The sequence below is a fragment of the Schistocerca nitens genome, chromosome 1 (genome assembly GCF_023898315.1).
Source record: "Schistocerca nitens isolate TAMUIC-IGC-003100 chromosome 1, iqSchNite1.1, whole genome shotgun sequence".
NCBI lineage: Eukaryota > Metazoa > Arthropoda > Insecta > Orthoptera > Acrididae > Schistocerca > Schistocerca nitens.
The window spans coordinates 9,340,464-9,366,715 of NC_064614.1; the positions used below are offsets into that span (position 1 = coordinate 9,340,464).

General features: G+C 39.2%; 1 protein-coding gene across 1 annotated transcript in view; it reads right to left on the reverse strand.

Moving 5' to 3' along the window:
* LOC126240282 (transformation/transcription domain-associated protein) overlaps nucleotides 1-26,252 on the reverse strand; it is a 491,514-nt gene that overhangs the window by 403,424 nt on the left and 61,838 nt on the right. The window contains exons 3-8 of the mRNA XM_049947913.1: nucleotides 22,482-22,630; nucleotides 14,695-14,805; nucleotides 14,412-14,600; nucleotides 14,095-14,286; nucleotides 3,744-3,910; nucleotides 3,308-3,543 (exon numbers count right to left, since the gene is read on the reverse strand). Of these exons, the coding sequence (XP_049803870.1) occupies nucleotides 3,308-3,543; nucleotides 3,744-3,910; nucleotides 14,095-14,286; nucleotides 14,412-14,600; nucleotides 14,695-14,805; nucleotides 22,482-22,630 (1,044 nt within the window). The remainder of the gene's footprint in view (nucleotides 1-3,307; nucleotides 3,544-3,743; nucleotides 3,911-14,094; nucleotides 14,287-14,411; nucleotides 14,601-14,694; nucleotides 14,806-22,481; nucleotides 22,631-26,252) is intronic.

Below are 26,252 nucleotides of genomic sequence, written 5' to 3' on the forward strand. Positions count from 1 at the left end.
AAAATGTTTGAGAAGCATAGCCTGTTTTTGTTATGCTGGAAAGCTCGGGGTTACAAGTAATGGAATGAATAAAGACAGCCACTCATCCTACAGTCGAGGCAATCAGTGGTCAACAGGCACATAAACTTAATGGAACAAAATCAACACATGTAAAGGTAAAGTTGGGAGTATTTTTTCAAACTAAAATTCAGTCAACTGCTGCACAACTGAAATATTTTATTGCTCTTAACCGGTTACAACATGTTAATTTGCCCACTTTGGAAGCACATAAAATTTAGGAAAACATAAATCATTAAAACACGACCGTACATGTATGCAAAGTAAAGAAGCATATTCCAAAATATGTTACTCAGTATTGGCTTATAACACTGATAATAGAGCATCAATACCCGACAACTGTATTTTATTATTATTTCTTTTTTTGTGGGGGGGGATGCGGCTGAATGGACTGTTATAGGGCCACTACTGCATACAGGATGATGATTATGGGTTTAAAGTGACTAAACTGCTTGATTATCAAGCCTTTGATTCACAGGAAAATGACGTAAAACAATATGAGGCAAGAAAAGTAGAATTTTCAGCTTCAAGGCCTGTGACCATGTCATTGTGGTTGTAAATGTACGTGACAGTAGCTTTAGCCAGATAGTTACAAGTGTTTAACGACAATATTTTGAAAAGGTAATACTGCTACTAACCATGTAGACTGGAGATTTCGAGTCACAGAAAAGGCACAACAGAAAGGCTGTTATACATTTCAGATTTCAAACAAAAGGCCTTCTTCTGAAATAAAAAACACACACACAATCATGCATGCACAACTCAAGACACCTGAGCATTGTCTCCACAGCGGTCGTGTGTGGAAGTTGTGCTTGTGTGAAAGTGTGTCTATGTGGTCCAGCTTCAGTTACCAGAGACAGTGATACAGTGAGAGTGTGTGTGTGTGTGTGTGTGTGTGTGTGTGTGTGTGTGTTTTATGCTTGAGTGGATGTACGAGTGTATTCTACTTTAGAAGGCCTTTAGGCCAAAAGCTTAAATATATAGTAGTCTTTTTGTTGCGACCATCTGCTACTTACCCTATAGAGGAGATGTAGAGTAACAATCTTTTCTTTTCATAATTAGCTTAAGCAGTCAGATAAGTAAAATACACACATAAATGTTTTAAAGTGCATGACAGTGGGGATGGAGAAAGTAACCTGAGGCCATCTGGGGCACACACTGCAACAAGAGCAACTCCACGCCTACAACCACCACAGAGACCAAGCATGGAGGTACATTAAATTTTGTTATAAAATCTGCTTTCCCTAAGAAAATGTATGCCTTTGGTAGCCACTAACGCATAATCCGCTAGTGTCTGAGGTACTGAGGTAGACAGGTTGAGTGCTCTTCTCAGATCTGCCAGCAGGGCACACACTGCAAAATAAATGAAATGTGGGTATGGCAGGTTTCAATTGATGAGTCTCCTGAAAGAAGTGCTGACCAAGTCAACAACCAAACACCCTTAGTATCAAGATTCATCAAGACAGAACTAGCAACTTGCAGTCTTGCATTATCTTGTTCAAAGATAAAGTCACAGAGGCCATGAAGGCATCAGAAATATAATGGCTGTTGTCTGCATTAGCAGCTATGGGAGCTAGAGATGATCACATTGTGTACCCAACGGCACCCTATACCATCAGACAGGTAATGAGACTGTAATGGTGACAAATGTAATATGGAAACAACATTCGTTCTCCTCAAAGTCTCCACAAACATATTTCTTTCACAATTCTGTGGAAAGAAACAATATTTGTACGTAAAGTTGACATATTATCACTCCTGCGTCCACTGTTGTCACTGGGCACACCACTGTCGGCATGCCTCTCTCTGTTGCTGTGTCAAGGGGCATTATAACAAGAGTCTCTGTGATGCTGCAGACATCACATTGTAGGCGTGGACCCTTTTCTTGCTGCAAAGAATCCCATTGCCTGACGAGATGTGGATATACGGCCCTGCTTGGCAGAGTGAACACTATATCAGTCCACTAGGATGCTAGTCACATGATACCACTGAGATACTGTATGGTGTTGAGTACGGTCATCCTGAATCCATCCCACATTCAGAAGACAGTCGTGGGATTCCAAACAACATAAGAAGCAACAGTGTGGAACAATGAAACACTGTCTCAACAGGCCACAATCCTACTGCTGTCAAAATCTGTAATGTGCTGGCAGATGTTTGTCATCCTTATAAGAAGATTAATACTATCTCATATACAATCAACATTCACATGCGATTGCAGTCTTTCTTGGCGTATTCCACTGATGAATTCTTCTCAGGTTATCAGCTGATTGGTGGCGTTGTCTTGACGCAATGTTTCAATGAGTTTCATACCCGTCATCTTCGGCCGAAGACGATGGGTCCGAAACTCATTGAAACGTTGTGACAAGACGACGCCACCACTCGGCTGATAACCCGAGAAGAATTCATCGATCAACATTCTCTGAATGAGGAACCTGGTTTGTAAATTTTCCTTGTATGCAGAAGATAGAGGACATTATATACAGAAGGTACATGGCATTATTCAAAACTATTTGGTACAGTTGTGCAAAAAATGCAAATCAACTATGTATCCAAGTTTGCACTGCACTTCATGCTAAACTGGCACTGTTTGACATCTTCACAGTGTTTAAGTTTTAATCCCATCAACGTACTTGACAGATTTGGGACAGTGATAAGCTACTGAATTAAACTTTTCCGCAATGATGGCACTAAGTGTAGATATGACTGTAATATCGTCATTCCATTTGCAAGCTAAGGAGAGGAAAAGGAGGGAGAGTTGATATCGAAAGGAACCAGATGTATTGGTGTTTGACGTCCCACAGATGATAAGGCCTTGGCCTGGACAAGGATAGTGACATTTCAAAGGCACCATATTAGCATTCACCTCAATTGATTTACAGAAACCATAGGAAACCTAAACTTGGAGAGTCGAATGGGACTCGATTCTCAGTCATCGCAAATGAGAGGCCAGTGCCTGAACAATGTGCCACTTCGATGACAATGAAGTTGTTACTGATATCTCAGCACTTACCATTGTTGATAATAAGTTACTTGCTATTCACTTCACACTTTATTACGATCCACCTGGACAAACACAAAACCAAAAGCCACAGAATATTTCCTCTTTTCTACATATACCAGACGGCAGCATGTTGCTGTTAATTTTTTTTACTTGCCTCTTTCACTACATCTATTTTGTACTAATCAACCAACTGCATTACAATTTCTTACTGCTGAAATATAATGCTGGTAATGAAGCCATACTTACTAGTTCTCAAGTCTGTTGCTAAGATATGACGTGCTGCTATCATCAGTTCCTTTCGCAAATTAGCAACCTCCATAGGACACAAAGTAAGAAGTGAAAGCATTCCTTTCACCATCTGACTTGCATGTTGGGCTACAACTTCTTGGTAAATTCTAATAATATATGCCAAAAATGATAGTGTTTTTATTTGAGCTCCCATGAAATCCACAAAAACTTCTTTATTAAATGAAGGACTCATTCTATATAAAAGAAAACGAAGAGATCATTTTTACAAACATACAACGAGCCAAAACTAATTCATTTTTTCACAAAAAATTAGAGTAAATGAATATAAAGATAAAATAAAAAATTTTGAATGAAGATTACAAAAATAATAACATTACACAAAATACAAATAGGCAACAACTGCACATTGTGTGTGTTGTCAACTGTTAAATACCTCTGTTGTTGAGTTGGCTGCAGAGATATTGTCGTCATTATCAGTGGAATGAAATCAGCCACATCTTGATGAACCTGTTGCTTGTACAGCTGATACATGAGCACAACTATTATTGGTAGTTCCTGGAGAACTTTCAGGGACATAACTGCTCTTGGTATTAAATTATACTGTTAAACAGGAAAAGTAAAGAATTCAAGATTAACAACAGACCTTGGAATGCTCAAATTCACATGCAATTTTTTGTGTATAATTCAATAATAGTGTTCTATTTGATTATCTCATCAAGGAGGAGAACTTTCAGGGACTGGAACAAGTCATGGTGATGGTAGTGGTGGTATGGGGGTTGTTTTCAGTGCAAAGACTGGTTTCATGCAACTCTCCACAATAAACTATACTGTGAAAGCCTCTTCACCTCTGCATAACTACTGCAACCTTCATCTATCTGATCCCACTTAACTGCATTCAAGCCTTGGTGCCCCTCTAAAATTCCTAACTGCAGACTTCTCTAGAATACTACAGTGATGAATCCTCGATGCCTCAGGGCGTGTCCTATCAACTGATTTCTTTTAGCCAAGCTGTGCCACAAATTTGCCCCCCCCCCCCCTCCTTATTCAACTTAGCAACTCTTCGTAAGTAACTCAATCTACCCATCTCAGATTCCTCTGTAGCACCACATTTCAAAAGCTTCTACTCTCTTTGTGTCTGAACCACTTCCAAAAAGGTTACACTCCAAATAAATACCTTCAAAAGACACTTCCTGATGTTTAAATTTAAATTTGACATTGACAAATTTCTCTTTTTTCAGAAATGCTTTCATTGCAATAGTTAGGCTACATTTTACATCCTCCCTACTTGGCCATCATCACTAATTTTGCTGCCCAAATAGCAAAGCTAATCTACTACTATTGGTGCCTCATTTTCAAATCTAATTCCTCAGCATTGTTCGACTTAATTCAACTGCTTTCCATCACCTTTGTTTTCATTTTTTTTAATGTTTGTCTTAAAGTCTCTTTTTACACACCATCCATTCCACTCAACTGCTCTTCCAAAATAACAATATCATCAGCCAAACTCAGAATTTGTATTTTTTCTGCCTAAACTTTAACTTCTTTCTAAAGTTCTCCTTGGTTCCATTACTGCTTGTTCAATGTACAGACTGAATACAATAGTGATAGTAAACAACCCTATCTCAATCCCTTCTCAACCGCTGTTTCCCTTTCACGTCCTGCATAAAATGTTAAGAGAGTTCTAATCTTTAACTGCTGTATCAAAAACCTATAAAAATAAAAAAGTAAAATTTAAAAAAAGTTTACAAAAACGAGAGCAAGTCAGCACTTGCAGTTTACAGGAAGTTATTGCCAAAACTGTACAACACAAATGTTACCCTAATAAACCTACCAGTGCGACATGGGGGAGGAGATTAGTGTTTAACATCCCATCGGCAACAAGGTCATTAGAGATGGAGCACAAGCTCGGATTAGGGAAGGATTGGGAAGGAAACTGGCCATGCCCTTTAAAAGGAATCATCCTGGCATTTGCCTGGAACAATTTAGGGAAATCACGGAAAACCTAAATCAGAATGGCCGGGGACAGGTTTGAAGCGTCGTCCTCCCGAATGTGAGTCCTGTGTGCTAACCAATGCACCACCTCGCTGAGTCAGTGCGACACGATCTCCCGCAGTGATCATGTGTTAATACAGAAAATCAGCGCTATAATTTAGAACTGCAGAAACTATGTAAAAAATTAAATCATGTGCACTTGCTAGACATGAGCAAACAGAAATGTGAAGAACATATCAGGCGTGGACTTCACTTAAACAAAAATGGAAAGCTCAAGTTAGTGAACCAGATAATGGAACTTTGTAAGGATCTGCATAAAACCACGGACTCAATCATCTTAGATAATAATCAACAAGTTTTTTTAGGCTCAATTTCAAGCAACACAATTTTACTGAACTAAACCCTTTGGACTAGAAAGAACGCTGTTCACATGCCGAAGAAACCGACTTGGAAGTGAATAAATTTCATTAAAATGCAGTGTTAAAAACTTGTGTAATAATTCAACTGATCCAGAATACCACATCACAAATTGTTGTAAAATATCGGTGCCCTTTAGGATAATGCATCCAAATGTGAGGTACCTTAGGCATAAGCTCAATCTGCTGCAAGTATTTTGGAACAGAATTCACCACACCTGTTAGTAATTACTGAACATGGACTAAAAGACAATGAAATTGAGTATTACAAATTAGATGGTTATGTGTTAGCAGATAATTACTGCAGGCAACAACACAAAGGGAGTGGAATGGCAATATTTGTAAATGAACATTTTCCATTTAAGGAAATGTCATTTGTTGAACAATACTGCAAAAGAAGGAACAATTGAAATGGCTGGTGTTGTGTTGTCCACATAAACACTCATTCAAGCAGGTTAGTTAAGCATAAAGTTATTTGTATGTACCACCAACCAAATACAGACATGTTGTACTATCTTGGTAGACTTAACAGACTGTGATGAAGCAAGCTGGGATATTTTTACTTCCCCTCTTGTTTTGCATATCTGCCTCCATAAAATTCATTTTTTCAATTTTAACAGATTACCATCAATATACGTGAATATAATCTGCATTTCCATGAAAGAGAAAGGTTGGCCCTCAGTTTTAAAGAGCATAACACCAGGTCTAATTTTGTGCTTAGTTATGTATGTAATTGATTTCGACCTAACCCTTGTAGTAGAAGAAACTGTTACAAAGAACCAATCTTTCAATGTATTCAGTTGATTTATTGAGTTAAGTTTTATTTGTATTTTTTGTAAATTAAACATCAAACAATGTGTAGTTTCAGTACCTTCTATTGTGAGGATATATAAAGGCCCGATTTTTGGTTACAAGACAGTCAGTCCACAGCCGAGTTTCAGACGAGAAACCTGTGTTGGTTAGAACAACAACAATGCAACAGTGAAATAAATGTTACATCAATAGTCCATGTGTAAAAACAATGACATTGTCTGTTTCCATACATACCTTTCTATTCTGCAAGAACTGAACTTTGTGGTTAGGTCTTTATTGCTCACAGATGTTCAATAGTAAACTATTGTAGTAGTATGTGGAGGTTTGCCTGCTAACTATTAATGTGGCTTATGGCAAGTTAGAACATTACTGCACTGGCCACATATAACTGTGTATTATTGGGGGGTAGTGAAAATAAAAGACTGAAATGAAATGCAACTGTCCATCTGTCAGCTACATTATTTAGTGCACTCAGTGTCCAAATTACAAACCCCATTTTTCAGCCAGTGTAGCAATGCAGTATGTCGACACCAAGGACTACAGCGAAAATAAATAAAGCAGGTGGAACTGCTACAAGAGCAATTAGACAAACAGGCCCCACTGACCTTAGCATAGTTGGAGACTTAAATACTGATGCAAACTCTTGTAGTATAACCTATTTGGAAATAGATGTATTAAACTCATATAATCTCACAAATACATTGAACTCTGACACTACAGTAACAGAGTCAAGCTCCAGTAAGATAGATTATATAATAGTCAACAAAAATGTAAAAGACAGTGTTAACTTTCAACGTGTTGATTTTCATCACTCAGATCACTATTGTTAGGTGTTAGAATATATAAGGTTTGCTGTCTCAACAGCAACTAAGATAATTGAGAAGAAGCGGATCCTGAATAGCACCAACATCAGCGCCTTCAAAACTAAGTTAGCCGAGGACGAATGGGACACTATTTACCAAACTAAAGGGTCCAAAACAAATGAGAAGAATTTTATAAGAAAGTGCTGAAGCATTTCGACTGCTGCTGCCCTCTCAAAAAAAAAAAAAAAAAAAAAAAAAAAAAAAAAAAAAACAGGGTACAAACCAACTAATACTAGGCTGAAACTTACACCTAGGCTGATTAAGTTAAGGCAGAATATATATGATCTTGACTGTTTGTTTAAGGAAACAAAGCTACATATAATTAAGGAAAAATACAATCCAGCTAAAAAAAACTTTTTAAGACAGACCTTTTACACTTGAGGAAACAGATAAACAATGACGCAACAGAGCGGTCAGCCGACATAGGTAAGGCATCCTGGAGACTAATCAATCAACATTGTAAAGCCACCAGCAAGGAACAGAGTGAACCAGTTAGCATTAGACACGAGGGCCATCTAGTGAAAGATCCAAATGAAGTATGTAATTTATTCAATAAGCATATTATCTCTCCTTTTGACCAACCAGCCCCTACTACAGATCTACAGGCTGGAACACCAAATGATGTCATGGATGGTATAGAGCTCAAATTTATGCAGGTGAATCAACAGGAAATATTTAACACAATACACAAGCTAAAGAAAAAGCATTCATCTGGATGGCATGATATCTCAAGTGTGGTATTAAAGAAATGTGCCAATGAAATAACTAAAACCCTTACCTACCTTTTCAACTGAAGTATTACTGAAAACATATACCCAAATGCCTTAAAAATAAACGTCCGTCCACATCACACCCACCAACAAGCAACAGTACCTCCATTATGACAGCTGCCACCCATTCCACATCAAACGGTCCCTTCCCTACAGCCTAGGTCTTCGTGGCAAACGAATCTGCTCCAGTCCGGAATCCCTGAACCATTACACCAACAACCTGAAAACAGCTTTCACATCCCGCAACTACCCTCCCGACCTGGTACAGGAGCAAATAACCAGAGCCACTTCCTCATCCCCTCAAACCCAGAACCTCCCACAGAAGAACCACAAAAGTGCCCCACTTGTGACAGGATACTTTCCGGCACTGGACCAGACTCTGAATGTGGCTCTCCAGCAGGGATACGACTTCCTCAAATCCTGCCCTGAAATGAGATCCATCCTTCATGAAATCCTCCCCACTCCACAAAGAGTGTCTTTCCGCCGTCCACCTAACCTTCGTAACCTGTTAGTTCATCCCTATGAAATCCCCAAACCACCTTCCCTACCCTCTGGCTCCTACCCTTGTAACCACCACCGGTGTAAAACCTGTCCCATGCACCCTCCCACCACCACCTACTCCAGTCCTGTAACCCAGAAAGTGTACACGATCAAAGGCAGAGCCACGTGTGAAAGCATCCATGTCATTTACCAACTGACCTGCCTACACTGTGAAGCTTTCTATGTGGGAATGACAGCAACAAACTGTCCATTCACATGAATGGACACAGGCAGGCAGTGTTTGTTGGTAATGACGATCACCCTGTGCCTAAACATGCCTTGGTGCACGGCCAGCACATCTTGGCACAGTGTTACACCGTCCGGGTTATCTGGATACTTCCCACTAACACCAACCTGTCAGAACTCCGGGGATGGGAACTTGCCCTTCAGTATATCCTCTCTTCTCGTTATCCGCCAGGCCTCAACCTCCGCTAATTTCAAGTTTCTGCCGCTCATACCTCACCTGTCTTTCAACAACATCTTTGCCTCTTTACTTCCGCCTCGACTGACATCTCTGCCCAAACTCTTTGCCTTTACAAATGTCTGCTTGTGTCTGTTTATGTGCAGATGGATATGTGTGTGTGTGCGCGCGCGAGTGTATACCTGTCCTTTTTCCCCCCTAAGGTAAGTCCTTCCGCTCCCGGGACTGGAATGACTCCTTACACTCTCCCTTAAAACCCACATCCTTTCGTCTTTCCCTCTCCTTCCCTCTTTCCTGATAAAGCAACCGTTGGTTGCGAAAGCTTGAATTTTGTGTGTATGTTTGTGTTTGTTTGTGTGTCTATCGACCTGCCAGTGCTTTTGTTTGGTAAGTCACATCACCTTAGTTTTTAGCAATATAGAATGGGGTATGTATGCACACAGCCAGAATATTCCTGGACCTGAGCAAAGCTTTTGACTCAGTAATGCGGACATACAGTATATCAGTGATGCATCAATGAAACTTCTACTCACCTATCTCATGAACCAGAAACAGTGTACCAAACTTACCCATCAAATCGCCAATAAGATTTTAACTTTTAAATCCACAAGTGAAACAGTGACACAGGGAGTTCCTCCAGGTTCAATTCTTGGACTTTTCCTCTTTTTAGCATATATCAATGATGTCGCACACCCCATTAACTCACACATTGTAAATTACACCTTGTTTTATTTCACGGTAAAGGCAGTGAGGAACTGAAATTTTCAGCAAGTATTGTTGTTGTTGTTGTTGTGGTCTTCAGTCCTGAGACTGGTTTGATGCAGCTCTCCACACTACTCTATCCTGTGCAAGCTTCTTCATCTCCCAGTACCTACTGCAGCCTACATCCTTCTGAATCTGCTTAGTGTATTCATCTCTTGGTCTCCCTCTATGATTTTTACCCTCCACGTTGCCCTCCAGTACTAAATTGGTGATCCCTTGATGCCTCAGAACATGTCCTACCAACCGATCCCTTCTTCTAGTCAAGTTGTGCCACAAGCTCCTCTTCTCCCCAATTCTATTAAATACCTCCTCATTAGTTATGTGATCTACCCATCTAATCTTCAGCATTCTTCTGTAGCACCACATTTTGAAAGCTTCTATTCTCTTCCTGTCCAAACTATTTATCGTCCATGTTTCACTTCCATACATGGCTACACTCCATACAAATACTTTCAGAAACGACATCCTGACACTTAAATCTATACTCGATGTTAACAAATTTTTCTTCTTCAGAAACACTTTCCTTGCCATTGCCAGTCTACATTTTATATCCTCTCTACTTCGACCATCATCAGTTATTTTGCTCCCCAAATAGCAAAACTCCTTTACTATTTTAGTGTCTCATTTCCTAATCTAATCCCCACAGCATCACCCGACTTAATTCGACTACATTCCATTACCCTCGTTTTGCTTTTGTTGATGTTCATCTTATACCCTCCTTTCAAGACACTATCCATTCCATTCAACTGCTCTTCCAAGTCCTTTGCTGTCTCTGACAGAATTACAATGTCATCGGCGAACCTCAAAGTTTTTACTTCTTCTCCATGAATTTTAATACCTACTCCGAACTTTTCTTTTGTTTCCTTTACCGCTTGCTCAATATACAGATTGAATAACATCGGGGATAGGCTACAACCCTGTCTCACTCCCTTCCCAACCACTGCTTCCCTTTCATACCCCTCGACTCTTATAACTGCCATCTGCTTTCTGTACAAATTGTAAATAGCCTTTCGCTCCCTGTATTTTACCCCTGCCACCTTCAGAATTTGAAAGAGAGTATTCCAGTCAACATTGTCAAAAGCTTTCTCTAAGTCTACAAATGCTAGAAACGTCGGTTTGCCTTTCCTTAATCTTTCTTCTAAGATAAGTCGTAGGGTCAGTATTGCCTCACGTGTTCCAATATTTCTACGGAATCCAAACTGATCTTCCCCGAGGTCGGCTTCTATCAGTTTTTCCATTCGTCTGTAAAGAATTCGCGTTAGTATTTTGCAGCTGTGACTTATTAAACTGATAGTTCGGCAATTTTCACATCTGTCAACACCTGCTTTCTTGGGATTGGAATTATTATATTCTTCTTGAAGTCTGAGGGTATTTCGCCTCTCTCATACATCTTGCTCACCAGATGGTAGAGTTTTGTCAGGACTGGCTCTCCCAAGCCTGACAGTAGTTGTAATGGAATGTTGTCTACTCCCAGGCCTTGTTTCGACTCAGGTCTTTCAGTGCTCTGTCAAACTCTTCACGCACTATCATATCTCCCATTTCATCTTCATCTACATACTCTTCCATTTCCATAATATTGTCCCCAAGTACATCACCCTTATATAGACTCTCTATATACTCCCTCCACCTTTCTGCTTTCCCGTCTTTGCTTAGAACTGGGTTTCCATCTGAGCTCTTGACAAGTAGTTCTCTTTTCTCCAAAGGTCTCTTTAATTTTCCTGTAGGCATTTGTCCTCTAGCCATCCCTGCTTAGCCATTTTGCACTTCCTGTCGATCTCATTTTTGAGACGTATGTATTCCTTTTTTCCTGCTTCATTTACTGCATTTTTGTATTTTCTCCTTTCATCAATTAAATTCAATATTTCTTCTGTTACCCAAGGATTTCTACTAGCCCTCGTCTTTTTACCTACTTGATCCTCTGCTGCTTTCACTACTTCATCCCTCAGAGCTACCCATTCTTCTTCTAATGTATTTCTTTCCCCCATTTGTGACAATTGTTCCCTTATGCTCTCCCTGAAACTCTGTACAACCTCCTGTTCTTTCAGTTTATCCAGGTCCCATCTCCTTGAATTCCCACCTTTTTGCAGTTTCTTCAGTTTTAATCTACAGTTCATAACCAACAGATTGTGGTCAGAGTCCACATCTGCCCCTGGAAATGTCTTACAATTTAAAACCTGGTTCCTAAATCTGTCTTACCATTATATAATCTATATGATACCTTTTAGTATCTCCAGGGTTCTTTCATGCATACAACCTTCTTTCATGATTCTTAAACCAAGTGTTAGCTATGATTAAATTCTACCAGACGGCTTCCTCTTTCATTTCTTAGCCCCAATCGATATTCACCTACTAAGTTTCCTTCTCTCCCTTTTCCTACGCTTGAATTCCAGTCACCCGTGACTATTAAATTTTCGTCTCCCTTCACTATTTGAATATTTTCTTTTAGCTCCTCATACATTTTATCAATTTCTTCGTCATCTGCAGAGCTAGTTGCATATAAACTTGTACTACTGCAGTAGGCGTGGGCTATCTGCATCGATGAGGCACGCAAGCCTCCCCACCAACGCCAAGGTCCGTGGTTCATGGGGGGAAGCAGCAAGTATTGGGATACTAGAATTAAGTTCATATTTTCATGCACAAAGAGTAAAGGCCAATGTAAATAAATCCCAGATGCTAATATTTACAACTGGCAGCTCACACTACTCAAAAAAATGGTTCAAATGGCTCTGAGCACTATGGGACTTAACTTCTAAGGTCATCAGTCCCCTAGAACTTAGAACTACTTAAACCTAACTAACCTAAGGACATCACACACATCCATGCCCGAGGCAGGATTCGAACCTGCGACCGTAGCAGTCGTGCGGTTCCAGACTGCAGCGCCTTTAACCGCTCGGCCACTCCGGCCGGCTCACACTACTCACGCATAAATTAAATGAGGTATTCAGCATAGTGGCAGCGGAAGCAAATGAGTGTAAATTTCTAGAGGACCATCTGGATTCAAACATCTGGTGGATTAGCCACATAAACGCTGTATGTCAACAATGGGCTGTATCTTCTTAGCCAACTGCCCAAAATGGTGCCCACCCACATGCTTAAAACTGTGTATTATGGGACAATCTATCATCATCTTAGCTAATGTATAGAAATATGGGGTTGTGCTGTAGACATTCACCTTAACAGAGTACTATTGCTACAAAAAAAGAGGGTTAAGGATTATGCATGGCTTAGACTATAAAGACTCTTGAAGTGATGTTTTCAGATAACACAAGTACTTCACCATATACACTTTGTATCTTTATAAATTAATTACTTTTTTTGTCTCACAGAAAACTGAAGTAACTAAATGTAATGTTTAACGTGACCACAACACCAGGTCCACAGAGAATTACTACTGAAAAAGAACAAGATTAAAAATGATGGACCAGAGCCCATATACTAATGGACTGATATGATATAATAAACCGCCAGAGTCCATGAAAAACAATAATAAAAAGCAATTCAAATCAAAATAAAAGAATTCTTAATTGAAAAGTGTCTCTATTCACTTAATGAAATTTAAATGGCTGAGTTTAAGAGCTGTAAAATAATGTATAAAAAAACTGGCTGTATTAATATATGTAAGAAGTAATGTATTTTTAATAATAATAATAATAATAATAATAATAGTAGTAGTAGTAGTAGTAGTAGTAGTAGTAGTAATAATCCAAATAAATAAACATTATAGGGCAGATGACCAAGCGGGGTAGTGCAATGGTTAGCATTAGAATACTAGACTTGCATTCGAGAAGACAACGGTTCAAACCTGTGTCTGGCCATCCCAATTTAGGTTTTCCGTGATTTCCCTAGAAATTGCTTAATGCACATGCCAGTATGGTTCCTTAGAAAGGGAACAGCCACTTTCCTTCTCCATCCTTCCCTAATCTGAGCTTGTCGACGCGACATTAAACACTAATCTCCTCCTCCTCCTATAGGGCAGATGAACAGCTAATTTTACAGTAACCTACACATCTCCTTCCGAACCCAACGTAAATCCCTCAATGCAAAGTTTAGTTTCTTGCGAAGACATAGGGTTTGCAACTCTTCCTCCCCCCCCCCCCCCCCCACACACACACAAAAAAAAGCAGGAAAGAGAAAGAGAGAGAGAGAGAGAGAGAGAGAGAGAGAGAAATAAAACATCACAAAATTGAAAGAGCACGACATATCTTACCGTAACAGTCATGTCATCTGACTTCTTGTCACACTGGATGACAGTCATTGTAAATGTTTCCTTCAGTAGTGCCTCCACATTGATTTCCGATATGTCAGAAACTCTTATCGCAGCACGAGGTTCAAAAATTTTTGGCATATGGTTTGGTAGTTCTCGATATATAGATTTAACAAAGTGTAAAAAATTCTGAATCTAGAAAAGAATTTGATAACTATATAGTAAGTTAAGACTTATCAGTGAATGTGTAAAACTATTTACTTGAGATTGTGATACAATTATGATTGCCTTCAATTGTTTAAGCCCAGCATACCACTTACTTCTGCATTAAACACAGGGCGATACTGTTTATGCAGTTCAATAATTATCCTCAAACACACCAAAACGTTCTCTTCATTTTCAATCTCCAGAAGCCGCATCATCAACGAGATTATAGACTTCACATATGGCCTCAAAACTTCATTTGTTGGAAGCCTGTGTATAACTTCCAATATAAGTTTCCGCACTTGCTACAAATAACGAATACAATAAGTCAATTATTGCCAACATAGTCAAAACTGACCACTGACCGACAGGAAACAAGAAAATATACATTCCACTTACCTGAATACTGTACTCTGCTATAAAATGTGTTTCCCCTTCCTGAAGGATTTTTATAAATATCTTCAGTGTATAGTCAAGGAATGACTGGTAAGCAGGATGCATCAGGATAGTCTTAAAAAATAAAACAATAAATAAAATGCTAACGTACTTATGTATTCTAAGCAAGATCGTAACATTAACATTCAAAACACACACATTGAAGCTACAACTGAGACTTTAAAATGGACTACAGCAGTAAATGACACTCTGAAAGAAGCACAGATAACACAGTAGGAAATATACGAAAGAAAATTTTTAGATGCGATTACAACTGGGCAATTGCTCAACCTGAAAAAACCCTAGATGACTGGAAATACTTGGTTGAGGGTATAAAACGAGTGCATTTTGAGTGAACAAAAATGGTAATGGCACAAAGAAACACTAAAGCAAAATTCTAAAATGTAATTTGTTACACCCTGTTTGGACCAGCAAGGCCCAAACAAGAATATAAATAAATTAAATATTATGCCTGTACCATTCATACAGATTTTATTAACAGTTAAGTAACTTCTATAATTTTTATACTATAGAAGTACAAAAACACTCCACACAAAAAATAGAGCTTTTCAGCACCATCACATCCTCCGTCTATGGACTAAGAGGAAAGAGTTTAGAAGTCTGATATCATCCATAGAGTACGAAGGAAAGTTAAAGAGAGCGGATGAGTTTCGAAGTTCCTAAATTGGTTGGAGGTTATTTGTTATTTATTTAACGTGCTCCATTAGCTTTAATGTTACATGTGCGAAGGTTAACTTAAAATTTTATCTGCAGAACTGCAGATTAACAAAGGTAATACAGCTCATATGATTGTATCAGGTACATTTCTTTCCAAACACTAAATTAGAATATATAGAGACTTTACAATTTACTGAAATAATACATTTATACCTTCATCTACAAATCTTTGTTTTGAGCTACAATTACAAATATGATACTCACTGGGCATAGATCCGGGTTTTTCACAGTTGACACCAAAGGATTATCATACAACTGGGAATCTTATTGAATTACAAAAGTCATATAAGTATCAGTTTCAATTTACTGACTGTGCCATTGATGCCCCTTTTTAGTTAATTGCTTCCTAGGAATGTCTCTTTCGTGAAGTTACTGCAGGCTAAAGCAGCTGGTCAACAGTTTGGCATCCTCCAGTGCATGTGTACAGTACTTTTCAATTATTCTGAACCATTTCAATTATCCATGGTCTGTTAACATGACTGTGAAGTTCAGTGATAGCGGCAGCTTAATTATTAGATGTTGGCAGATAAAAGGAAAATAGGCTTTCATGTTTCCCCCATTTTTAGTTTGTTGCCACACAATCTCTAATCTGTTTCTCCACTCTTATCATTTATCTTTATCTTACGTTTTTCTTTATTGCAGTTATAAGTATTTTGCTGCAGCTTAGTGTTCTTTGTGATCGACCTGCTACCTCAGTTAGATTATCGATTAGTTCACTGCCCTGCATCCTTGTATGAGCTCAAATCTATACAAAATCTAACTGCTGACTGCAATCTTCTGATTCTACAGCATACTGCTTCAACCAAGAAGTTATGATGCTTTGGATTTCATAACGAATACAGTGTTACAACAAATCTGTCAATATTCATTAGTGATCACTTACTCAATCGTATTTAGAAACACAAATATTGTTCGGCTTGATTATATGATTATCCAATCTGAGCTGTAATTAGTGAGTGAGCTGCTGCTTGATAAATATTGCTTTCTCTGACCCCACTCTGTCATATAATTCCTCCCATTTGTGTTTACTTCAACATGGTAGTAGTTCATCTTGTTTCCCAATCATTCTTTAATAGTCTGCTGTATTACACCAACTACTGTATTCTAGAGTAATAGTGTTTTGGCATAACCACAAGTGCCGGAACGAAGACGAAGAATGCAAGAGCAGAAAAGGTGGTGAGACGACGTCGGCCAATGTTGCGCTGATTAGGACCGCGCCACGGCGGGAGCGTCCTCTAGCCGAGGAGAATATAAGCGCCACTCCTGCCAGCCTAGGCAGACAGTACTAGACAGGAACTTGTAGACCAACACTATGACAGCAGTTATTAGTGATCCATATTCGTTGCTTACATGGACATTGCCTATAGCAAAGAACATTACTTGTTTGCATGACGCCCATCGCTTGTGACACCGTTGTAAATGCAAAGTTAAGTATTGTCAGTCTCCTTATTTGTAATAAAACCTATTAATGTGATTTGGCTGAATTATTGTACAGCATTCCAAGAACACAACAATCCCTTAGGCACCCTATATGAGACGAGTGGGCAGGACCCCACAAATGGATACCGTCAGTCTGGCTTGTTTAGATTAGACTACATTAAAACAATTGACCATTTCTTTTATATTTAAAGTTATGGGCGCAAGGCCTGATAAAATGCATAGTGATTCATTGGGTGTTGTCCCATATGCTTTCACTATCTTTAAATCCATTAATCACTGTGCTCTACTAATTTTAGTGCAGTTGTATTGTCATTTCAGTGCTTTTATTCACTTAGGGAATACTGCTCCTTTATAAATAACTCTTACTGGTTCAGTGCATAAACCTCAATTGAGTCTGCCAGATTTTTAATATGCTTTAATTAAAGCTGTACATCTATTTGTCTTGTGCTGAATGGGTTTGTTTATTACAAACCTATCATCAATTATAACATACTGATATTTTAGATAATGTACCTGTAGAAGTTCTTTATTCTTAAGATAAATGATAAAGTATTTTTTTGTGAGTGACATCACCTTTTCCTTGTGATGAGTCTAACTTTTGATTTCTGTTTACTGAATCTGAATTTTTTGTGGTTCTGTGTTACAGATGTTCTCAGTTTAAAGGGTGTTTCTTCATTTAGTTAGTAGAATCAGATAGTCTATAAAAGCAATTACGAGAGAAGGCAAGCTAAATAATGACTTATCATACAGTCCATAAACCTACACTGCAACAAGACTTGTAGACAACCTCTGGTGGTGGTTCTGTCTTTTCCAATGTTGTTGAAGGTTAGTTTTGTAGTTCTGTGGTATGTCATTAAGAGATACAGAATGGATAAACTAAAAATAGGAACTTTCCTTATCTCTGATGCCATTTCAAGCACCTTAGTTATTCAAATATCATCACTGCTGATGTCATTATTGCCTTGCCCAGATGAGTCTCATAAGCCAGTGTTTACGGTGACTGAATATCTCTGTGCGCCAATCTGCTTAGCCACAACGGTATAAATAAATGAAAACTTCCAGGGCTTTTAAAGCTCTGCACCAAACTACGACTCAAAGCCAGAGCCTTGTTTTTAGAGGCGATTCTGTTACTGGCTAAACTATCCCGGTATAGCTCCCTTACCACACTCACAGCTTCAAGCCAGCCAGCACCTCTTTTTTACTTAAGTTCACTGAAGCCCTGTTGTATACCTTTAGTTGAGACAGCGTAAGAATAGCCCTGACAGCTCACAGTGTTGTTGTCAGCTTTCAGCCACAAAGCATCGACAGTTGCAGGTGAAAACAGTCACTGACTACAGCGCTGTGACAACAATGAGGCACTGCCACAGAGTCATTTACAGAATCGCATTAGGTTATTGGTCGAGACAGGCACACAAAGCTGCCATGCCCAGCACACAGCAACTCTCAGGGATCAAGTTAACGCCAACTCAATTATGGCTGACAAACATCCTCGGAAGCTGTGGGGGAGGGTCATGAGTCTGACCTGGAAAGCGCAGTCTGTAAAGTCATCCTCACACAGGAAAATTTTTACCATCTTGAAGCACACCAGTTGTGGCATCTGTCATGGCTGCTGCATGCTATGAAATGACCCGCTACATCTCTCAGAACATGCTCCTCAGCATGATTGGTGACCACAGCACTCTTGAGCGGCAGTTCTTGGCAGCACCTGGCATGCAAAACACTCAGCTTCTGTGCCAATATGGACATGCGTAATATACTTTAGCTGCGTTCACTCTGTTAGTGATTGTCAAAGAAGAGTGGAGAAAATCGAGGAGGAGATTCTGGGCTCATTAATGGCTCGAACAGTGAACTGCTGGTACTTGAACACTACATAATGCTGTACAACGATCTGAGATACATACTACGAGAAATTGTTTGTTAACACAGTTGAAACTCCATCTCATTTTCAGTTTTAAACTGACTACTGTTGAAGAATAGTGTCCACCATAGGTTTGAAGCTCAGGAATCATTTTGCAATTTCATTTGAATGAAACAGGAGATGCGCGCGCACATGTATTTTACACAAAGTTTTGTAATAGCGAAAACTTCCAGTGTGTAACCTGTGTTTACTTGCTGACACAGAACGGCAGTCACATTAAGACTTTTGACCACTGGGAAACATTCCAGCCATTGATCTATGCAACAAGAACGTCAGATATAATAAAGAACATCGACTATTGTAGATAACACAGAACAAGCTACATGCGAACCTGCTGCCTTTCTCTTCATAGTTCATGACACTATCAACCACATTATGCTTGGACACGAGTACATCACCTCAGTTACATGATATATATTGTGTAATGGTTGTATCTACTAATGTCATTATTTGATATTTCATTATGACAAATTGTACCCAAAACAACACTTATTCGATAGGTCATCATTGTGCTGTAGCATTGAAACGATATACTTATGTAGTGTCCTGTAAGTTTATTATAACAAATCGTTCTTAAAATGATGCATTTTCATGACTTCAAGACAGCATCAATGATCTGAGGCTTTGAAACTGCTTTTTTTTATGCCACGTACTCTATAATATTTTTTACAAAAAAAAAAAAAAAAAGGAGTTTAACTCTGTAGAATACAATGTCTCCTAAGTTCTGCTTGTGACATAAAACTGTTGCTGCATCTCATTGGTCATGTTCCTCTCCACAAGGCAAAAATGGACATGCCAGATACACCTCATGCTTTGCTATGTAATGAAATGTGGAATTCCACACTGTGATTTTACCAATTCCTCATCCACATATGTTTTCGCTTTCTGTGAGAGGGCGTTTAAGAGCATTGCCTGCTAAAGACAAGGTTCTCTGTATAATTCTCAGCCTGTTACACAGTCTAATCTGTAGCAAAATTTTACGAACAGTGCACACACTGCCGCATTGTGGAAAGATTTGTACCAGCAATGAGACATTACGAGAAGCCATCACACAGAGCAACAGTTTTGATAGCTCATCCCAGCTAGCCAGACAGGCAACAAAGGCAGGCAGGCTGGTGGCCAAGTGCCGGAATGTGAAGTTTTCTACCAAGGCCGGAGCATGTGCAGCTTGACTGAATGGTGAGACAACTCAATGATAGCTAAGATGGAAGAAACGAGAGATCATTTTTATATCTTCAATGAAACTACACTACAGACCCTCAAACATTATACAGGTAAATCAATGAAAGTTTCTTAGTCACAGATAGGCACAACAAAAGGACTGTCACAATATAAGCTTTCGGCCATCAAGGCCAAAATAGACAACAGACACACACAAACATACACAAATGCAAACACAACTCACAGACACAACTCACAGACAACTCCAGCCTCTGGCTGCTGAAGCCACACTCTTAATTATTACATTCCACCCTGGATTTTCCACTGTTTGATACAGACAAATCAAGTAAACCAGAAAAACTGCAGTGATGGAATGAGCTCACTGCAAAATCAAGCACTTTTCTAGATTCAATTTTAAGGAAGATACAATTGTCTGAATTACAACAGGTGTTAAAATTAGTAACGAGTGTACCACTGGAGCAATTATGAAGCGTGAAAACAAGGCTGACAATGTTAGTAAACGCCACAACAAGCTATCTTTCAAACCACACATGTGCACAAAAAATTACAAACAAGTTTATGTGCCAAGATGCCAATACTGTAAATCCTCCACATTATCACACATTATGAAGATAGCACGAGTTTCCCTTATCCTCACCTAATCTTCCTAGTGGACAAGTACCCAAATGGACAAGTACCCACAATTTACTATTTTATATGCTTGATAGGTAAGTTATGTAACTACCCATTAATAAAAATTGTGTAAATAACTGCCATGGGTGCACAAATTGCAATGAATAAAACATGAAAGAAGATATATTCCAACTAAAGAGCAGGTCACTCATTGTCCAAACTGGCCTTACATAAAGGGTGTCTCAAACCTTTGGAATCAGACAAACTGGTGATAGTGGGTCCACAACCAATTTCATTGAGACAGTGATGGTCGGAAACACATTATTTGTTGTGTTGTGGACATACAGAGCATACACCACACAGCAACAATGTAGCTCATTTGACTTACAATTCATGTAAAGCTACCATTTCCACTTGTGCAGATAACATTCCATGCACATTTATTTGCTTTAAAATAAATCCTTTGGTTTTGTCAAAATCATTACTCCCATTGGCTTTATCCAGTTATTTCACACATCTATATCTTATTGGCTAACTTGTCAACTTATTGACAAGAGTCTGAGAATAAAGTCTACATATGAGCTTTAAAGTGCCCATGCGTTACCAACCCCTATGATGTTATGCCAAGTCAGGCCAAAACGTTAGGTTATGCACGGGCCATTCTAACGGTAGCCAATAAAACTAGTGTACTCGCAGTAAGTAGACATTGTTTCCAACCATACTTAATTACATTTACTCAAAGCAGAACACCCTCTGCCCCACCTCCCCTCACCCTAATGTACAACCTTTATTCTGTTAATCATTTTCAGTGATTAATTAATTCTGACCCATTGGTCATTCTGAAGTACACACAATAATGTAAATGCACAATATAAGCAAACACAATGTTAGGATTTATATAACGCCCCATGAGAAATTCATTTCAGCTCTGGTCCTGAACATACAAAAGAAAATATTATGTTCTACACCTGCAATAGTTATCTTTACCAGTTCCTACGCCAAAGGAAGGAGCAGGACTGCTAGTTCTCAGCAAGTTATGCATAAGAGCTCCTGAGGAATTTAGAAGGTACAAAGTACTGGCAGATGTAAGATGTGACGGCCTAGTCATCAGTTGCATTGGATAAAGTAGCTGATAAAAACATTGCACACAGAATATGAGATATTTGAGTGAAAGTACCAGTCTGTCATACCGTTTGAACTTAGCCAAAAGAGTCTTAACAACCCCTACCATTAATCTGCCTCCACCTGTTCCCACCCTCCAATCTTGCTCATTCATTGTAACCTTATCACATTTTGTTCCCTTGCTTTAGATTCCCCATCTTCCGCCTGTACTTTTTTTTTCTCAATGTTTTTCACAGCAGTTCCAGGCTCCCAGAGTATATGCCAGCCATATCCCCTGCATGAATACACACATTCCACACTAGCATGCCTCTCTCAGCCCATTCTTGTCATGTTCTTCCTTTTTACCTATTCCACATTTATTAAATTTGCCCAACAGCCACCTCAGGTAGTCTGTAAACAGCAGGATGCAACACAGGTGTTTCTCAATTTTCTTTTAGCGGTACCTAGCTAAGCAATAATTTATCATGATTTCCAGGTGTCTACTGTGCAGCATCTCTGTTATTTGATGAGTAGTGAACCATCCACATACACACTATATCCGGTCCTGCACATTCCACTTATATTTATTACTGATGTGTAATGAGGTGTTCAGCTACCCAGTTCGTTTTTCTTCTTGCTGGAGTATGAATATAAACTTAAAAAATAAATAAATAAAATTATAAAAAATGCTGCAAGAGAAAAGAATCATTTAACTTGTTTTAACAGGAAGTAGCAGTGCATGCAATACATTGTGCCTTACCTCGAAATTTTCACTTATTTCTTGGGCTGCCTTGAGTTTAATTTCATCCTTTGTGCCTGGATCTGCCAATATGGCAGCACATGATCGGTATGTTGTCATCTGAGCATAATGCTCTGGCAACCCTGGCACTGTGGCCGCTGGTGCCCTTCCTGAAAGCAAGAAATTATACTGTAACAACACAGTAGCAGTAGTAATACTAACAATAATAATAATAATAATAATAATGCTTCATTCGATATCAAATGGTTTCCAATATACTGAACATGGTTAATTCTACAGGTTTTAGATCAATTTCAAACATATCTACATGTACGTCAGTAGTCCAAACACCATCTTACAGTGTGTGGCGGAGGGTACCACCACCACTCTCCCCTCCCATTTCCAGTTATGTCGCAAATGTCTCATGACAAGAACGAATTTTGGTAAGCCTCCATCTGACCTTGAATCTTTTTACTTTTATGTTCATGGTCTTTTTACATGTTACACGTAGGAGGAAGCACAAAGCCACACCTTACAATTACTTCCCCCCTGTCCATTTTTTCTGTAGAAAATACCACCAAAAATCATCAAAATGTAGTAACCAAAGTACAAAAAGCACTTCACCAGATGAAACAAATATTAACAGAGAAGTGCATGTGTAGCTCAACAAATATAAAACAAAAATCAGGAAGTGCAAAAGCAATGGAAAATAGAACACAGCTATGCACCTTATAGGTGAAACTCTGACAAGTGGCTACCTTCTAGTAGCTCAGAAGTTTTATCAAAGTGGATGGTGTAAGTACAATGAATAATGAAAACCAAAAGGCCAGACAGAAGAATCGTGTATTCAGAAAAGAACATTCCTGACATCACTGTCTCCTTGGCCACCTGGGGCAATTCTTAAAGTGGTACATTTGGAGCATGTGCTTTTTCAGAACACTAGGCCTCTCTTCGTTCGAAACAATCTTTCTCTTATTTCATTGTACAATTCTGTGCGAAATGGCTCAGTTTGAAAATTTCCAGGTGCTCACAAAACTATATTTTCATAAGTTACTGGTATGAGTGTTTTGAATACATAATTTATTTTGTAGCGAATCAGCGTTTGTTGTTTACAGTTCAGCCAAAGAATACATCACCTGTGAATTTCATTGTATATCAACAACGGTGCTTTTTTGAGAATTTTTGGAAGCTACCATTATCCTTTGCATAATCAACAAGCAATCTGTAGCAAATTGATGTTTGTGTTTTAGTTACTGTAGCAGATTTTCTAACTAACATATTGTGTTACTAAGAGTTTTTCCTTAAAAAGGAGTTGCCCTATATATTATCTGCATTTATCGTAAATTAACTCTGTTTTCGAGTTTGCAAACAACTTCAAAGACCATCAAAACATTTTAGGAAACCAGTAATTCTTACCACAGGTTTCTGTGTTGCCTTTACAGAAATCTTGTTTTTGTATATCTGCTTCAGTTCTTATAGGGAATCAGCAACTTTTTTGCTCAACAAATTAGAAGACAATCAGTGGGCTAAATTTAAAATTATTTGTTGACTGTCTTGTAATAATGCAGCCCCACTGTGAATGCTGCTCTCAAACATGGGATGATTTGGCTGACATACGTAAACATCCGGAAATTGCCCTGACTGCTGCTAAACAATTGGCAGCTGCTGCAGATCAGTGTGTTAGAAGAGCTCCCAAGAATTGTGTACCTGTGATACCTATACCAGAGGTACCTCATAAGTACTATCCTCTCTTGTGGATCTTGTCATCTCTGCTGAAAGTACAGGCTGTCATTACCTGTCCATTTGACTGCAAATGACATGTCAATGGTAGATCTAAGCATCCAGCATAGGGTGGATGGGAACCAGGGAGGACTCGAGGTGTTGAGATCCCCATAACCAACAACTCTGAAGTGCTGTCTTTCACTGAAACAGAGCCAGTGGGACTCACTTCACCTGTTTTGGGGAAACCTGTTTTGTCTGGTGTCATGGGCAGGCAAACACAAACAAGTAAGGGTCTATTAATCATTGGCAGTTCAAACGTAAGGCAAATGATGGTACCCCTTAGGGAAATGGCAGCAAGGGACAGCAATGGACACCAGGTGCACTCAGTGTGTATGCCTGGGGAACTCATTCAGCATGTTGACGAAGCTATTCCAACAGCCACTGAGGGAACAGGATGCAACCGACTGCAGATTGTGCTGCACGTCGGAACAAATGATGCCTGCTGTCTGGGCTCAGAGAACATTCTTAGGTCATTCCAGAGACTAGCAGAGAACGTTATGAAGACCAGCCTTGCAGGTGGAGCTTCAGTGAAGCTCACAATTTGCAGCAATATCCCCAGAACTGGTCATGGCCACTTGGTTCTGAATCGAGTGGAAGGACTGAACCAGAGACTTCAAAGGTTCTGTGACAAGCTAGGTTTAGACTTCCTGGACTTGCGTCGGTGAGTTGAGAACTGTAGCATTCCCCTAAATAAGTTAGGTATGCACTACACATCAGAGGCTGCTACTCAGGTAACTGACTGTGTGTGGGGTACACACAAGGGTTTTTTAGATTGGGGGGACCCTAGATCCAATCCACATAACGACAGCTGTACAAAACCCAGAAGTGTCAGTGTAAAATCAAAAGAAATGCCTCCTACAGGTGAGAGTTTTAAAATCTTAATGGTAAACTGCTGAAGCACTCTGAACAAAGTGCCAGCATTTAAAGTGCTCATGAAAAGCAGTAAAGTTCACATAATACTGGGTAGTACAGAAAGCTGGTTGACACCTGAAATTGATAGCAGTGAGAGTGTGTGTTCTTCCCTCCCTAAACTTAAGAACCTTACGAAATTTTTAACTTCAAGTGTTACAATGCTAGTGCTCCCACTGGTAACATTAGGTATCTTAGAATAATCTTTTAAGTTAGTGTGTAATAAAAGCAATTCCAGCCCTCCTCCTTCTTTTGGATGGCATTATGAAACTCGCAGAATGCATTCTCATTAGTCAACTGAGCATGTCCAGAGCTCTGAGCTATCTTTCCAACTGTCTGCTAGTAAAAAAAAAAGTCTGAAAACAACTAACAGAGAATGCCCAGGTCAGTCGCTATAGAAATTGCAAAGAGACATGATGACTGGTCACTTTCTTCCTTAGGCAGTTGATACCGCAGCACTGCCAATACAAACATTGAAAGTAACAGGGTGGGTGGCGGGGCGAACTACACCTAGTTTTTGAAACTTTCAGTTCCTTTGCAAAGGAGGAAAGGAGGACAGGTTTGGGAATGTGCTATAGATCACTCAAGCCCCACTTTGAGAAAGAGCCATTCATCGCAGTACATTATTACTGAACTATAACTACTGCCTTCTCTCGTCTGGTTCCAAAATGTCATATCTGTATCAGCAGACAATTTTTCATCTCTGAATAACTACAGCAACCTACATCCCTCGGAATCTGCTTACTTTATTCATCACCTGGTCTCCCTCTACGATTTTTACCCCACATGCTTCTGTCCAGTACTAAATTGGTGATTCCTTGATACCTCAGAACACGTACTACCAACTGATCCCTTCTTCTAGACAAGTTGTACCACAAAGTCCTCTTCTCCCCAATTCTATTCAGTACCTCTTCATTAGTTACATGATCTACCCATCTAATATTCGACATTCTTCTATGGTACCACATTTCAAAAGATTCTATTCTCTTCTTGCCTAAACTGTTTATTGTACATGTTTCACTTCCATACATGGCTACACTCCATACAAATACTAGCAGAAAAGACTTTCTAACACTTAAATCAATACTCTATGTTAACAAA